This window comes from Melozone crissalis, unplaced genomic scaffold (genome assembly GCF_028551555.1).
Source record: "Melozone crissalis strain CALT ecotype California unplaced genomic scaffold, PUWL_Pcris_2 ptg000010l_1, whole genome shotgun sequence".
Taxonomy (NCBI): Eukaryota; Metazoa; Chordata; class Aves; order Passeriformes; family Passerellidae; genus Melozone; species Melozone crissalis.
The window spans coordinates 3,793,426-3,808,255 of NW_026535788.1; the positions used below are offsets into that span (position 1 = coordinate 3,793,426).

The 14,830-nt window shown below is 49.3% G+C and overlaps 1 protein-coding gene across 1 annotated transcript; it reads right to left on the reverse strand.

The window, feature by feature from the left end:
• Positions 1-2,384: 2,384 nt before the first annotated feature.
• On the reverse strand, positions 2,385-3,317 carry LOC128933539 (olfactory receptor 14A16-like). The gene has a single exon (XM_054270541.1). The coding sequence runs from the start codon at positions 3,315-3,317 to the stop codon at positions 2,385-2,387; it is 933 nt and encodes a 310-aa protein (XP_054126516.1).
• Between the last annotated feature and the right edge of the window lie 11,513 nt (positions 3,318-14,830).

Consider the following 14,830-nt stretch of genomic DNA (forward strand, 5'->3'; position numbering starts at 1 on the left):
CCCTGCGAGGGACTTTGCTTTCTCCTCAGCTCCAGGCTGAACCTTCCAAGCTGCACTTTGGGGAGGTTTCCTGCAATTCCCATTACCAAGAAAAGCTCTGGCTCCTGCTGGTCACAAACAGAGAAGGGCTGGTGGGACATGTGGTGGTCAGAGGCTGTGTGGGGCAAAGTAACCATGAAATTTTTTAGTTTTTATATATTCCAGGAAAGAAGGAGGGGCAACAACAAAACGTCTACAACTGGCTGGATGGCCAGGCTCAGAGAGTGGTGGTGAACGCTGCTGCATCCAGCTGGCAGCCAGTCACCAGTGATTGCCCTCAGGAGCCTGTACTGGAGCCAGTTCTGTTCAATATTTTTACGACAACTGGATGAGGGTGTTGAGTCTTTCATTAGTAAATCTGTAGAAAACACTAAGTTGGGAGCATGTGTCCATCTGCTGGAAGGCAGGAGGACTCTTGCAGTGTGACCTGGAGCAGCTGGATGGATGGGCAGAATCCAGTAAGAAAAAGTTTAATTTTAAAGTCCAAGTGCTGGGTCTTAAACTTTGGCCACAACAACCCCTGCAGCGCTACAGGCTGGGGACAGAGTGGCTGGAGAGCAGCCAGCCAGAAAGGGACCTGCAGGGACTGATGGACAGCAGGCTGGACATGAGGCAGCAGTGTGCCCAGGTGGCCAAGAAGGCCAATGGCTCCTGGCCTGGCTCAGGAATGGTGTGGCCAGCAGGAGCAGGGCAGGGATTCTTCCCCTGTGCTGGGCACTGGTTGGGCAGCACCTCGAGTGCTGTGTCTAGTTCAGAGCCCCCCAATTTAGGAAGTACATGGAGGAGCTGGAGTGTGTCCAGAGAAGGGCAGCAAGGCTGGAGAGGGGTCTGGAACACAAGTGCTGTGAGGAATGGCTAAGGGAACTGGGGTTGTTTATCCTGGAGAAGGGAAGACTCAGGGGAGAAAAGGCAGTGTCAGGGCACAGGTTGGACTTGATGATCTCCAAGGTCTTTTCCACCCTTGCTGATTCTGGGATTCTCTGGAACCACCCTTGGAGCAGTTGCAGGAGGAGCCCTGGGCCTCCTCTTCAGGAGCTCCAGCAGCCCAGGTCTCTCAGCTTCTCCTGCCAGCCCCAAAGCCCATCCTGTCAGTCCTGCAGAGCCTCTGCAGCTCCTCCTCACTGCCCAGAACAGGGAGCCCCAGAGGCAGACACAGCAGCCCAGATGTGCCCCCCTGGCCTGGGGTGCCTCTGGCAAGGGAGCAGCACCAGGCACTGCAGAAGACTGCAGACAATTCCTGCAGCACTTCTAGGATGATCCTGCTGCCCAAGGGACGTTCCCGTGGTGCCAAGTCAGGAACTGCAATGAGGAGTGGGGCCAGAGAGGAAAGCAGAAACAGGGATGGGCTGTTTGCAGGGCAGGGAAAACGGGTGAGTAACTGGAAGAAATTTGTAGCAGGGAAGAGTAAAGAAATCAAAGGTGAAGCAGAGGAAATGCTCAGGGCATTTTGGGGGTGGCTGCCGGGCAGCCCTGGCTCTGAGCAACAGCGTCTGCAGTGGGACAGGAGACTCCCAGCTGATGGGAACAAACTTTCTGGCTGACTGCAGAGGCCAGGACAAAGCTGAGTGGTTTCCCTGGTGTCCCCCAGCCCTTGCTGGCCCCAGGGGCTGATGGCATGTGTGCTCCCTCAGGTTCATGTCCCCACACCAACAGCATGGGGGTGCTCCCGCCTGCTGTGTGCAATGCAAACAGGGGCTGCTGAGCCAGTGCTGCCATGTCTGTGCCTGCAAGGATGGGGCACCTGTGTGAGCTGGGGGGAGAGGCCAGGGCTGCAGAGGGGGGATGTTGTTGGCAGCTCCATGAGGATGCTCTGGGACGCTGCCTTGAGCTGTCCAGCACACTGGGGATGGATCAGCCCCTGCTCTGCTGCTCCTTCCCATCTGCCCCAGGGCCCTTGCAGAGCCCCAGCCATGCTGTTTGCCCCCAGCCTGCCCACAGCCAGCCTGGGGCTGCTCACGGGGGTTTCTGTGCTGAGCATTGGCCTGGGTGTGTTCTTGAGAGAGCCTGGGCAAGGAGCCTGGAGCCCCCAGGCCCTGGCCTGAGGCGTCAGCGCTGCCCCAGCAGTGCCCATGGCCTGTCCCTGCTGCAGCCCCGGCACTGCCACCCCCAGGGCTGTGCCCAGCCCTGAGAGCACTCAGGCCCTACAGCAACACTAGGGCCACCAGGGCAGCGTGGCAGGGCCACGGTAGCAGCACTGGCAACACCAATTTGGCACAAACAATGACATCACTTTGTAGAAAATATTTAAAATTTTAAACAAGGACAAAGAACCTCCAAAATGAAATGAACAAGAAGTATTGAAGGTTACTTTTATTACAAGTGATTTGCAAATACTGGCCAGCAGTTTAATGTTCCTGAAACCGTCCAGTCCTCAGTCTCCACACTGCAGCCTGGAGCTCCTGGTTCCTCAGGCTGTAGATGAGGGGGTTCAGGGCTGGAGGCACCACTGAATACAGAACTGACAGGGCCAGATCCAGCACTGGGGAGGAGATGGAGGGGGGCTTCAGGTAGGCAAATGTGCCAGTGCTATAGAAAAGAGACACCACAGCCAGGTGAGGGAGGCAGGTGGAAAAGGCTTTGTGCCGTCCCTGCTCAGAGGGAATCCTCAGCACAGCCCTGAAGATCTGCACATAGGAGAAAACAATGAACACAAAACAACCAAATGATAAACAGGTACTAACAGCAAGCAGCCCAAATTCCCTAAGGTAGGATTTGGAGCAGGAGAGTTTGAGGATCTGTGGGATTTCACAGAAGATCTGGCCCAGGGCATTCCCATGGCACAGGGGCAGGGAAAATGTATTGGCCGTGTGCACCAGAGCATTGAGAAAGCCACTGGCCCAGGCAGCTGCTGCCATGTGGGCACAAGCTCTGCTGCCCAGGAGGGTCCCGTAGTGCAGTGGTTTGCAGATGGACACGTAGCGGTCGTAGCACATGATGGTCAGGAGGCAAATCTCTGTTGCAAGAAAAAAAAAAATCAGAAAGACTTGGGCAGCACATCCAGTGTAGGAGATGTCCCTGGTGTCCCAGAGGGAATTGTGCATGGCTTTGGGGACAGCGGTGCAGATGGAGCCCAGGTCAGTGAGGGCCAGGTTGAGCAGGAAGAAGAACATGAGCGTGTGCAGGTGGTGGTCACAGGCTACAGCACTGATGATGAGGCCGTTGCCCAGGAGGGCAGCCAGGGAGATGCCCAGCAAGAGGCAGAAGTGCAGGAGCTGCAGCTGCCGCGTGTCTGCCAATGCCAGCAGGAGGAAGTGCCTGATGGAGCTGCTGTTGGACATTTGCTGCGGCTGGCCATGGGAACCTGTTCATGAAGAAAGGACAGCAAAGATTTAGAGGTCACCAGACCTCTAAAGAGGTTAGGTTTAGATTTGCCTCTCACCAAAATAAAAGCCATTTCCCATATACCCTCCTCTGGAATAGACACACACACTCTTTTTTTTTTTTTTTTGGAGTTCTGGGGTTCTTTTAAAAAGCTTCTCCCTTTCTCTGCTGCTGTTCTTGGATATCAGAAAGCCTCATAATTTCTGCTGCCCCCAGGGAAACAGAGTGCATTCTGTGAGGCAAAGTGATGAATGGAAAGTGAGGGTAGATGGTCACTCATTCTGACCTGTTCAGAGTTTCTCTGGGCTTTAACCTTTCTCAGGTGGAGGGGGGTCACATTCCAATGATTCCCCTATAATGTCACCAGGTCCTGGTGAGAGCAGATGGATCCACCACAGCCCAGCTCCACATTTGTAGCCAAAACCTCATATTGCTCATTTCTCCAACCCAGCACCATTTTCAGTGTCAGAACACCTCTGCATCTCCTCATCAATCTTAAAACTCAGAGATGCTCTAGGACAGGTTTGCACTCTGGATTGGAGCTCCCAGCTTGGACTGAAATCTCAGGGAGACTCCCAAGTGTCCTTATGCTGGCATTGGATTGAGGGAGATGCAGCTCCTTCCCTGGCTGCACTGATAGCATTGCCCAGAGCCGGGCACTGGGGGCAGCGTCACCCTGAGCCAGCCGTACCCCCCTCCAGAGCCCCCAGTGCCGGGCAGCTGCTCCCAGCCCTGCGCTCTGCAGAGGGAACTGGGCCTGGGGCTGCAGAGCTGCCCCACGGCTCTGCTGCAGCTCTGCCTGCACAGGAGGGGCTGCACGCATTGGAGCCCCAGCCCTGAGGGCAGAGGCTTGGCTGGGGCACAGGAGGGAAGGGGCTTGTTCAGAGGGAGGGGCTGCACTGGAGGGGATCCTGTGGATATCTCTAAGCTCTCCCTGCTACAGCATTGCTGGGTTTTGTTTTCTCTCATTCCCTGCTCTTCTCTCTGCTTCCTGCAGATTTTCCTCCTGCAGGTGTTTCTCTGTGCCTGATCTCTCCATGCCAGCACTCACAGAGCACAAATCTCTGTGCACTCTCCTTGGCCTGACAGAATCCTGCCTGCTTGCAGGGCACTGGCTGGGGGCAGGTTCTGTTTGCAGCTTGGAGAAAGGACAGCTCAGACTGAGCCTGATGGTTAAGAGCAAAGGTGATGCTGGTGCTTTCCATGGGCAGAGTGGCTGCAAGCACATTAGGGATCTCCTGTGAACCTACTGATCACTGAAAGGAATAGTTCAGCTGTCTCAGGCACTTGACATATTTCATATTAAATACATCATAATCAACCTTTAATATTCATCCCCACTACGTTTCATTTTGCAATACTAGGAAACTGACTAAAAAGTCTTAGAAAAATTCGTCATTTTAATCAAAATCCTTGACTTGGGAATATTCTATGACTGCCAAGAAATCCTCAGCATGTCAGAGTTTCACAAGCATTTCCTCCCTCACACCAGAAATACTCTGAGTTGTACTCACAGTCGTTAGGCATTGGGATGTTCCAGCTTGAGGAGATGATTCCAGGAGCTGCAGCTGCATTGTCCTGCAGCCAGAGGTTCCTGTGCCAAGGGCTGGCAGTGATTGTGCCCCAGGCACTTCTCAGCACCTTCCCAGCCCTGACTGATTGAAGCTCTCTGTGCCTCTGTGCTGTGCCCGGGATGGCTGCAGGCAGTGCCCCAGCCCTGCTGGGCTGGCAGAAGAGCTTCTCATCAAGAGAAATGTGCTTTTGAAGCTCTTCTGGGTTACCAGGAGCTGCCTCTGTGCCAGGAGCCCAGCCCAGCTCAGCAGCACAGACACAGCACAAGGACTGTAATGAGCCTCTGGGGCTTTGTGCTCAGGCCCTGAACATCAGTCCCTGAGAAGAAGCTGAAGAAACCTCTCCAGAACTCCAAGTCAGAATCCAACTCCAAAGTTTCTTGGACTTTTAATGGGTCCCACTGAGGAACACGACTGAGAAAGTATCTCCAGGTCCCAGGCATAGCAGAGAACTGGAGGCAGTGGTGACAGGTGGGGACAAAGAGAAGCCAAGTCTTGGTGTCCTGGGGCACAGCAGCAGGGTCTGTGCCACCAAGGCCTGTGAGGAGACACCTTGTCCTGAGGCCCTGGGGCCTTCTGGCACAGCCCCTTGTCCTGCCCTCAGCATCCCCCCTAGCCCACATCCCAGTGGCCTCAAGGATCTGCTGGAAGGAGTCCCTGGGGAGCCTTGCTCAGGAATGGCCCTGGGGGCTCCTTGATGCTCACAGAGTTTTTCAAAGGACTTTGTGTTTGGCTTTTGCCTTGGAGTCTCTGAGAGGTTTGTGCAATCATGGCCTCCAATTCTCTGGTGTAATGAGTCCCTGGAGAGGGTTTGTTTGTAACAACACTCAGTGGGGCTCATTAATGCTTCAAAGTACTTCAGTTATTTTAAGGTACTTGGTGTTTCTCTTTTGATACAGACTCTGTGAGAGGTTTGTGCAATCATGGTCCCAATTATCTGCTTTAACAAGTCCCTTGAGAGTTTTGTACTGACACTCAGTGGGGCTCATTAATACTTTGAGATACTCAAAGTTTTTAGGGTACTTTGGATTTTTTTTCCACACTGAGTGTCTGAGAGATTTCTTGTGCCATCCTGGCCTCCAGTTCTCTCCTCCAAGGAGTCCATGAGGAGCCTGTGTTGGGGATTGGTCTCAGTTGGACCCAATCATGCTTTTAGATGCTTTTTTTTTTTTTCTGTCTTGGACTCCTGGAAAGGTTTGTGCCATCTCCTCTCAGGCCCTGAGGTTCCAGGCTCAGCTCCAAATGCACCACAGGGCTCATTAGGATCAGGCAAATCCTGACAAACCATGGCTCTGCCTTGATTTCCCTCTGGAGGTCTGGAGCAGTTCTTTAGGAAGGTTTCCTTTGACAGTTACAGAGAAATATTTCAAAGAGCTTCTAAGCAATTTGTAATCCTATCTTAAAGGGTGTCTTTTATTGCTGTTCTTATTATACAAGAGGCGATTGCAGCATTCTGTGATTGATATTGATCTAGGGTCTCTCCTAAGGAGGTCTGGCCAGGTCAGGGAAGTTTCACCTTGAGAGCTGACCCAGTGTGGACAACCCTGCCCCACATTCCCCAATCCCACGTGAGAAACCATTTTCACTTTCAAAAATTTAAATGCTTTATTAAGACCTTATCAAAATACAACCGAAGACTGAATAAAGAAAAAAAGACAGCACCAGGAGCAAACAATTCAGTCACTATGTGCTTATCTACAAAATTGATGCTCTGTCCTTTGTACCTCTAGCCCCTCTCAAAATCTTGTCAATTGACTTCTTCTTCTCTGTCCAGTGGTGGAGATCACTGTCTTAACACCTTGATTGGAGGTCAGGTGCTGCCATAGTAACAAGTCGACCCTCCCAAATGCCCCGACTACTGAGGCCATCCTGTGATAACAATGCAAGGGGGAGGGGAGGATAACTATACATCTACAAAATGTCTCTTAGTATACCTTTAATATTCACTCCTTAATTGTGATGGTCAGCCATAGGATTACTCATCTATAACACTATTCCCTTTTCTTTTCCTATAAGTAATTTTGCTCAAACAATTAAGTAAAGAATTTTCTGTCTCTCTTGAATGAGTCATACCAGCAGCTGTTTATGTCAGCAAGGACAGTGGGAACAGGAGAAAATAATCTCAGGTTTTCCTTAGACACACTTACTTGGAATGGACAAAAGGGCATCCCAGAAGTCCAGTATGTCATTGACTCCCGTCTACCGTGCCTATGTGGCTGCTACCCATAGTCAGTGTATCTTAGGGGTGAGTACAGAGGCCAACTCGGTCCTGCCCTCCAGGCCCTGTTGAATTAAAAGACAACTGAGGAATGACAGAGGTCTGGTATGGCCTTTTGTCCCCACCTTACCATGCCTACGGGGTTGCTACCCACATCAGTGCTATGGAGCCTTCTTGGTAGCAAACAAAGGGGCTAACTTGGTCTTGCCCTCCTTCCTTTGTCTTATTTTCTTAAAGAAGCTGTCCCATTACCTTTTACAGTCCCTTGTGTACTTCCCCTCAACAGATGCTGGTAATTCCCACCCATTAAAAGAGGAAGACAGTTCTCGAGCTGGTTGGTGGAAGCTTGACTCTACTTTTTGGGCATCTTGGTGTTTTTCTGGTTGTCTTTCAGTCTCTGCTTGAAAGTCAATCTTGTTTCACCCAACCCAGATGTTACAGTCTGTAACAGAACTCTTTGGGTTCTTCTAGTGGGCCTTTGACTCTGTTGGGATGAGTCCATCCCCACTCTGCAGTTTGCATGGCCGATTCGGTGGTGAGCAGTACCTGAAAGGGACCTTCCCACTGAGGAGTTAGAGGCTGATCTCTCTATGACTTAATCACCCAATCTGGGATTAATAATATGGATTCAGATATCCAGGGTGGTAGCTTGAGGAATTGCCCCTTTATGTCTCAGCCCTTCTAAGGTTTGTGCTATGGACATAACATTTCTTGGCATTGGTTTCCCCTTCCTCATAGGTGGCAACCTTCTGGGGTGAGGTCAGGATGGGTAACTGAAACATCATTTCATAAGGTGACACCCCCAGATCTGACTGGGGTTGGGTTCTAATTCTTAATAAGGTCAAAGGAAGACATTTTATCCATGACATTTGGGTTTCAATCATTAGCTTAACTAGAGCTCTTTTAAGAATTTGTTTCATTCTCTCTACCAACCAGAACTCTGTGGATGCCATGGAGTGTGTAATTCCCATTTTATTTCCAGGGCCTGAACAACTTTCTGCAATATCTTCAATGCGAAATGAGTTCCCCGGTCTGAATCAATCCTGTTTGCCATCCCATATTGGGGAATGATTGATTCTAGAAGTGTTTTACTCACAACATTTGCATTGGCTTTCACAGTGGGTACCACCTCTACCCAGTGAGTCACGTGATCTACTATCACTGGCAAAAACTTCCACCTTGTACCTGGGGAAGCTCAGTAAAGTCTACTTGGATGTTTTGGAAGGGCCATAAGGCTTGTTCTTGTCTTTCCCTGGGTGACTTCCTCATGATTTTCTTATTCACTCTTTGACATACCTAGATATAATCTGAGATTTTGGCTTGCTCAGTTACTTGCTTAGCTATTCTGAAAATTCCTATGCAGCCCCAATCCCTTAGAAATTGATCTCTTCGCGTTTGTGTACCCCACTGTGTTGTTCCATGTATGCCTTCTATCATTTTCTTGGTCAGGGGTTTATTCAACATTTGCCTCCCATCTGCTAATCTCCACTTCCCTTTGTTGTCTTTCTTGGCTCCTATTTTAAGGAGTTCTTTCTCTTCTGTCCCACTGAATATGGGGACTTTTTACATTTCTCTCATGGTTGTTAATACTATTAATAGTTTTTCTGTCTTTGATTCAGTTGCATTTTTAGCTTCTAAATTGGCTAAATTGTTCCCTTGCTCGCCTTTTTGATGTCCTTTAACATATATCACCCCTACTTTCTCTGGTAATTGTAAGGTTTCTAACTCTTCTAAAATAAGTTTTTTGTGAATCAGTTCCTTTCCCCTTTAATTTAATAACCCCCTCTCTTCTCAAATTTTTCCAAAGGTATGCAGTATTCCAAAAGCGTATTTTCAGTCTGTATCTATTATTCCCCTTTTCTGTGCTAATTTTTCCAGAGCTCACATCAGGGCATAAAACTCACACGCTTGGGCTGACCAGTTGGAAGGTAACTTTCTCTTTTCTATGGCCACTAACCCTTCATGCACTATAGTGTACCACGATATCCTGTGCCTCTTTATTACCCACGAAGATCCATCATTGTACTATTGTTTTCCACCTTGGTGTGGTAGATTTGTTAGGTCCTCTCTTACTTTAGTTTGATAGTTTATAACCTCTAGGCAATTATGTATTAGTTCCTCATCTGTTTCTCCATACAAAAACTGGGCAGGGTTGAGTTGGTTACTCACAATTAGTTCTAAACCATTATCTATTAAGATCACTTCATAATTTAACATACAGGGATCTTTGAGCCATTTCTCAGCCTTTTTGCTTAGGATACTTCTAACTGAGTGTGGGGTACATATTTTCAATTTTCCCCTAAAGGGTAATGTCTTGGTTGAAAAGACAGGTGTCCACTACAGAAGGCAGGAACCTCCCTTGAAGTGGAGAATGTAAGCCCCGTCCCTCCGAATTGTTATAATTTTGAAAGTAAGGGGAGTCTCTCAGGCAAAGATATGGGAGGAGTAATAACAGTTCTTTATTAGGGAAGAAAATTAAACAAATAAACAATGCAGTAATACAAAACAGCACTGACAGAGTCAGAATATGACCTGACACCCTGTTGTTCAGGGTGTTGGTAGCAGTCCAATTGAAATGGTGGCTGCTGTCCTCCTGAAGTGGCAGATTTGGTTCTGTTGAAGCAGTGATGCTGTAGAACAGTGTAGTCTTCCTCCAAAGATCCAGTGGTGGTGTAGATAGGCTTGGTCTTCCTCTAAGAATCCAGTGGAAAAGGCTGCTGCTCCTCTGGGAATCCAGTGGGAAAGGCTGTTCTGGTGTCCCAAAATCTCAGATTATATCCAGGATGGAATGATTGGCTCCTCCCTCTGGGTGGAACATCTGACAATTGGATAATGTGATTTTGATCAGTCCTGCAGTGACACTCAATAGCCCATTAACAGCAGCTGTCTTCCCAAAGGGAGGATTGGTTTGTGGAAGAGATAAAGAAAAACTGCCCAATTAACAGATGATAACTGCCACACCTCAAACAGATAGCAAATAGAATACACACATTGGCTTGCAATCCAGGACATTATCCACCCCTTATTCTATTTCCATCTGCACCGCAATAAAACCTTACACACAGTTCTCACTTATGGCTAGGTTTCCCTGTGGTACACAACCGCTTTCTCCATCTTTCTGCATTACCCACCAAGTGTAACCAGGTCCTTGAACACAAACAATCCCATGGTTGGGTTTGTCTTATCCTGAGGTGGGAGTAATCCAAACAAGTCTTTCCTAAAATACCTTTCATGTGTACAACAGGGACTTTGTCTACATCCACTGTGTGCAAGGGCTCAGACTGGGCAGGACCAGATCAATTGATGGACTGTCGGGTGTTGAGCATTGTCATGGTTTGAGCTTGGCACAATGCCAGTGCCCCCATGAGAATACCTTCTCTTTGGTATCTATTGTGAGATGTGATGTGATGAGGAATAAGAACTGCAGGCTCTTGCTTAAAAAGAAAGAAAAGGTTTATTAACTAGACTACAAGTGAAAGAAAAAACACACAAGGAAAAATGAAAACTTTGCAACACCATTTTCTTTCTCCTCCTACTAAATTCTTAATACTATACATCTTCTAAAATCACTAACTCTTAGTCTGGCACTACCATTTAAAATACTTAATTCTCAGTTCATCTAAAAGGGAGGAGCCTTTTTGCAGCTATGGCATCTTCTTCCTTTCTGTGTTCAGTGCTCTCACTACTGAACTTGGAACTAAGCTGTCTCGAGGGTTGTCTTTTAAGGATGCATCGTCTTACTCTAAAAGGCACAGTCTCTCCTTTCAGGACATCTGTCTCTCCTATATTTTTAGCACCCCCTGGGGCCGAGGGGTATCAATGCTGCACTCCTCTTGGTTCTGAGGCCCAGGCTCCCCTCGAATACAGTCTCTGCATCGCACAGAAACAGTCTATAGCTATACAAAAAGTGTCTAGCAAAATGCTACTCCATCACCTTTTCTACTCTCTCAGGTTCTTCTTTCTCTCTCTCTTGCTCAGACTTTCCTCTCCTTTACTCAGTTCTTTTTTCATCCTCTGAATTCATATCTTCTCTGGGGGAAGGTTAATGCTCTGCTAAGTTTTCATTATCTACAAAAGGGTTAAAAGCCTTACACTCAGCTGGACACCTTGCAGCAGTTCCCCGCCCCAGTCCTCCTCCGCAGCCGTGCGGCCCTGCTGCAGGCACATGTTTCACATGCTTATGGAATTTCAAGGTAACAAGCACAGGCTGCCTTCTCTCTCTCCATCTCCCGAGGTGTGGGGGGGTAGAATACCTCTCGTGCTCCTCCATTCCTTCCACTCCTCCCCCCTTGGACCCCTCAGGGTCAGGCCTACCTCCCCCAGGCCATGCGCTCTCCCCCACTCAGCAGCAGACAGCTGGGCAGGGGAGAGCTCTGACCTCTTTCACCGCAGGAACCCAAGAGAGCTCCCAGGTGGGCAGCTCTGGTTTTTAACCCCTGTGTTTTCTCAAAGGCAGATCTAATTTTCAGTCGTTGTACCAAGTGCCAATCTTAAAATCTGAGCATCTATTGGTGGTTTGGTGGTAGTGGCTACAGCATCTCAGAAATCTCATTTACGGTCTAATCACCACAAGCATCCAGGCGGCTTTTGCTGAGTTCATTTTCCAATTTCTAAAAGTTCCCCATCCAAGTGCCTTCAGGGTAGTCTTAAGTAGTCCATTGTACCATTGTTCAACTTTCCCAGCAGCTGGTGCATGATAGGGGATATGATAAATTGATTCAATACCATGTTGTCTGGACCAGGTGTTGATGAGGCTGTTCTTGAAATGGGTCCCATTGTCTGACTCAGTTGTCTCAGGGGTGCCACGTCTCACCAGGATTTGCTTTTCCAGGCCCAGGATGGTGTTCCAGGCTGTAGCACGAGACACAGGGTAGGTTTCCAACCATCCAGTGGTGGCTTCCACCATGGTCAACACGTAGCACTTGCCCTGGCGTGTCTGGGGCAGTGTGATGTAGTCAATCTGCCAGGCCTCCCCATACTTGTACTTGGACCACCGCCCACCATACCAGAGGGGCTTCACTCGCTTGGCCTGCTTGATGGCAGCACACGTCTCACAGTCATGGATGACCTGAGAAATACTGTCCATGGTTAAATCCACCCCTCGGTCTCGTGCCCACTTATAGTGGCATCCTTGCCCTGATGGCCTGAAGCATCATGGGCCCATCGAGCTAGGAATAACTCTCCCTTGTGTTCTCAATCTAGGTCTATCTTGGACACCCCTATCTTTGCAGCCTAGTCTACCTGCTCATTGTTCTGGTGCTCCTCATTGGCCCTACTCTTGGGCACATGGGCATCTACATGGCGGACTTTCACAGGTAGCCTCCCTACCCTGGTAGCAATGTCTTTCCACTCATCAGCAGCCCAAACTGGTTTTCCTCTACACTGCCAGTTAGCCTTTTTCCACCTCTCCAGCCATCCCCACAGAGCATTAGCTACCATCCATGAATCAGTATAAAGGTAGAGCTTTGGCCATTTCTCTCTTCCTACAATGTCCAGGGCCTGCTGAACGGTTTTGAGTTCTGCAAATTGACTGGATCCACCTTCTTCTTCAGTGGCTTCTGTGACCTGTCGTGTGGGGCTCCATACGGCTGCGTTCTACTTCCGGTTCATCCCTACGATGCGACAAAAACAGTCAGTGAAAAGAGCGTAGCGTGTTTCCTCTGGTGGCAGTTGGTTATATGGAGGAGTTTCTTCTGCCTGTGCCACTGGTTCTTGTTCTCCATCTGTGACACCAAAATTTTCACCTTCAGGCCAATTTGTAATTACCTCAGAAATACCAGTTTACCTATATGGGCACGCTGTGTGATAACAGCAATCCATTTGCTCCGTGTAGCACTGGTGGCATGGTGAGTGGAAGGAACCTTGCCTTTGAACATCCACCCCAGCACCAGTAGTTGGGCTGCCAGGAGGAGATGTGCTTCAGTGCCTGTTACCTCTGAGGCAGCCTGGACTCCTTCATAGGCAGCCAAGATTTCTTTCTCTGTGGGAGTGTAGTTGGCTTCAGACCCTCTGTAGCTTCGGCTCCAAAATCCCAGTGGTCAACCTCAAGTCTCCCCAGGCACCTTCTGCCAAAGGCTCCAGGACAAACCATGGTTCCCGGCTGCAGAGTAGAGCACGTTCTTCACATCTGATCTTGTCCTGACTGGGCCAAGGGCTACTGCATGAGCAATCTCTTGCTTGATCTGGGCAAAGGCTTGCTGCTGCTCAGGGCCCCAGTGGAAAGTGTTCTTCTTACAGGTGACCAGGTAGAGAGAGCTCACGATCTGACTGTATTCGGGAATGTGCATCTTCCAAAAACCTATGGCGCCTAGGAAAGCTTGTGTTTCTTTCTTGCTGGATGGTGGAGACATTCGTTTGATCTTGTTGATGACATCGGTGGGAATCTGACGCTGTCCATCTTGCCACTTCACTCCCAGAAACTGGATCTCTTGAGCAGGTCCCTTGACTTTTCTCTTTTTAATGGGGAAACCAGCTCCCAGGAGGATTTGGATGATTTCCTTTCCTTTCTCAAACACTTCCGCAGCTGTGTTCCCCCACATAATGATGTCATCAATATACTGCAGATATTCTGGAGCCTCACCCTTTTCCAGTGCAGCCTGGATCAGTCCATGGCAGATGGTGGGGCTGTGCTTCCACCCCTGGGGCAGTCGGTTCCAGGTGTACTGCACTTACCTCCAGGTAAAAGCAAACTGAGACCTGCATTCTGCTGCCAGAGGAATGGAGAAAAATGCATTGGCAATGTCTATAGTGGCGTACCACTTCGCTGCCTTGGACTCCAGCTCGTACTGGAGTTCCAGCATGTTCCGGCACAGCAGCGCTCAGGGGTGGGGTCACTTCATTCAATGCATGGTAGTCCACAGTCAATCTCAATTCTCCTTCAGATTTTCGCACAGGCCAAATGGGGCTGTTGAAGGGTGAATGGGTCTTGCTGACCACCCCTTGGCTCTCCAGCTCTCAGATCATCTTATGGACGGGGATCACAGCATCTCGAGTGGTCCTATACTGTCATCGATGCACTATGGAAGTGGCAATTGGCACTCGTTGCTCTTCTCCCGTCAGGCATCCTACTGCAGATGGATTCTCAGACAACCCAGGCAAGCTGTTCAATTGCTGGATGCCCTCTGTCTCTACAGCAGCTATTCCAAATGCCCGTCTGAGTCCTTTCGGTTCTTTGAAGTACCCACTCTGAAGGTAGTCTATGCCCAAAATACATGGGGCCTCTGGGCCAGTCACAAGAGGATGCTTCTTCCACTCATTTCCTGTTAGGCTCACATCAGCTTCCACCAAAGTGAAATCCTGGGATCCCCCTGTCACACCAGCAATAGAAACAGACTGTCCCCACATGTCTTGATGGGGTTAATGTGCATTGTGCACCAGTATCAACCAAAGCTTTGTACTCTTGTGGTTCAGATGTGCCAGGCCAATGAATCCACAGAGACAAAAAAACACGATTTTCCCTGGCCTCTACCTGGCTAGAGGCAGGGCCCCTCTAAGCCTGGTTATCCTTCTTTCCCTGGGCGTATGTTTTGGATGTTCCTTCGAGGGGATCAGACATGTCATCATCATCATACCTGGCCATTCGACTACGGGCAACTGGAGCTGCTTTCCTTCTGGTGGCTTCCTTCAGTTCACGCACCCGTCGTGCCAGAACAGCAGTAGGTTTCCTATCCCACCTTCTCAT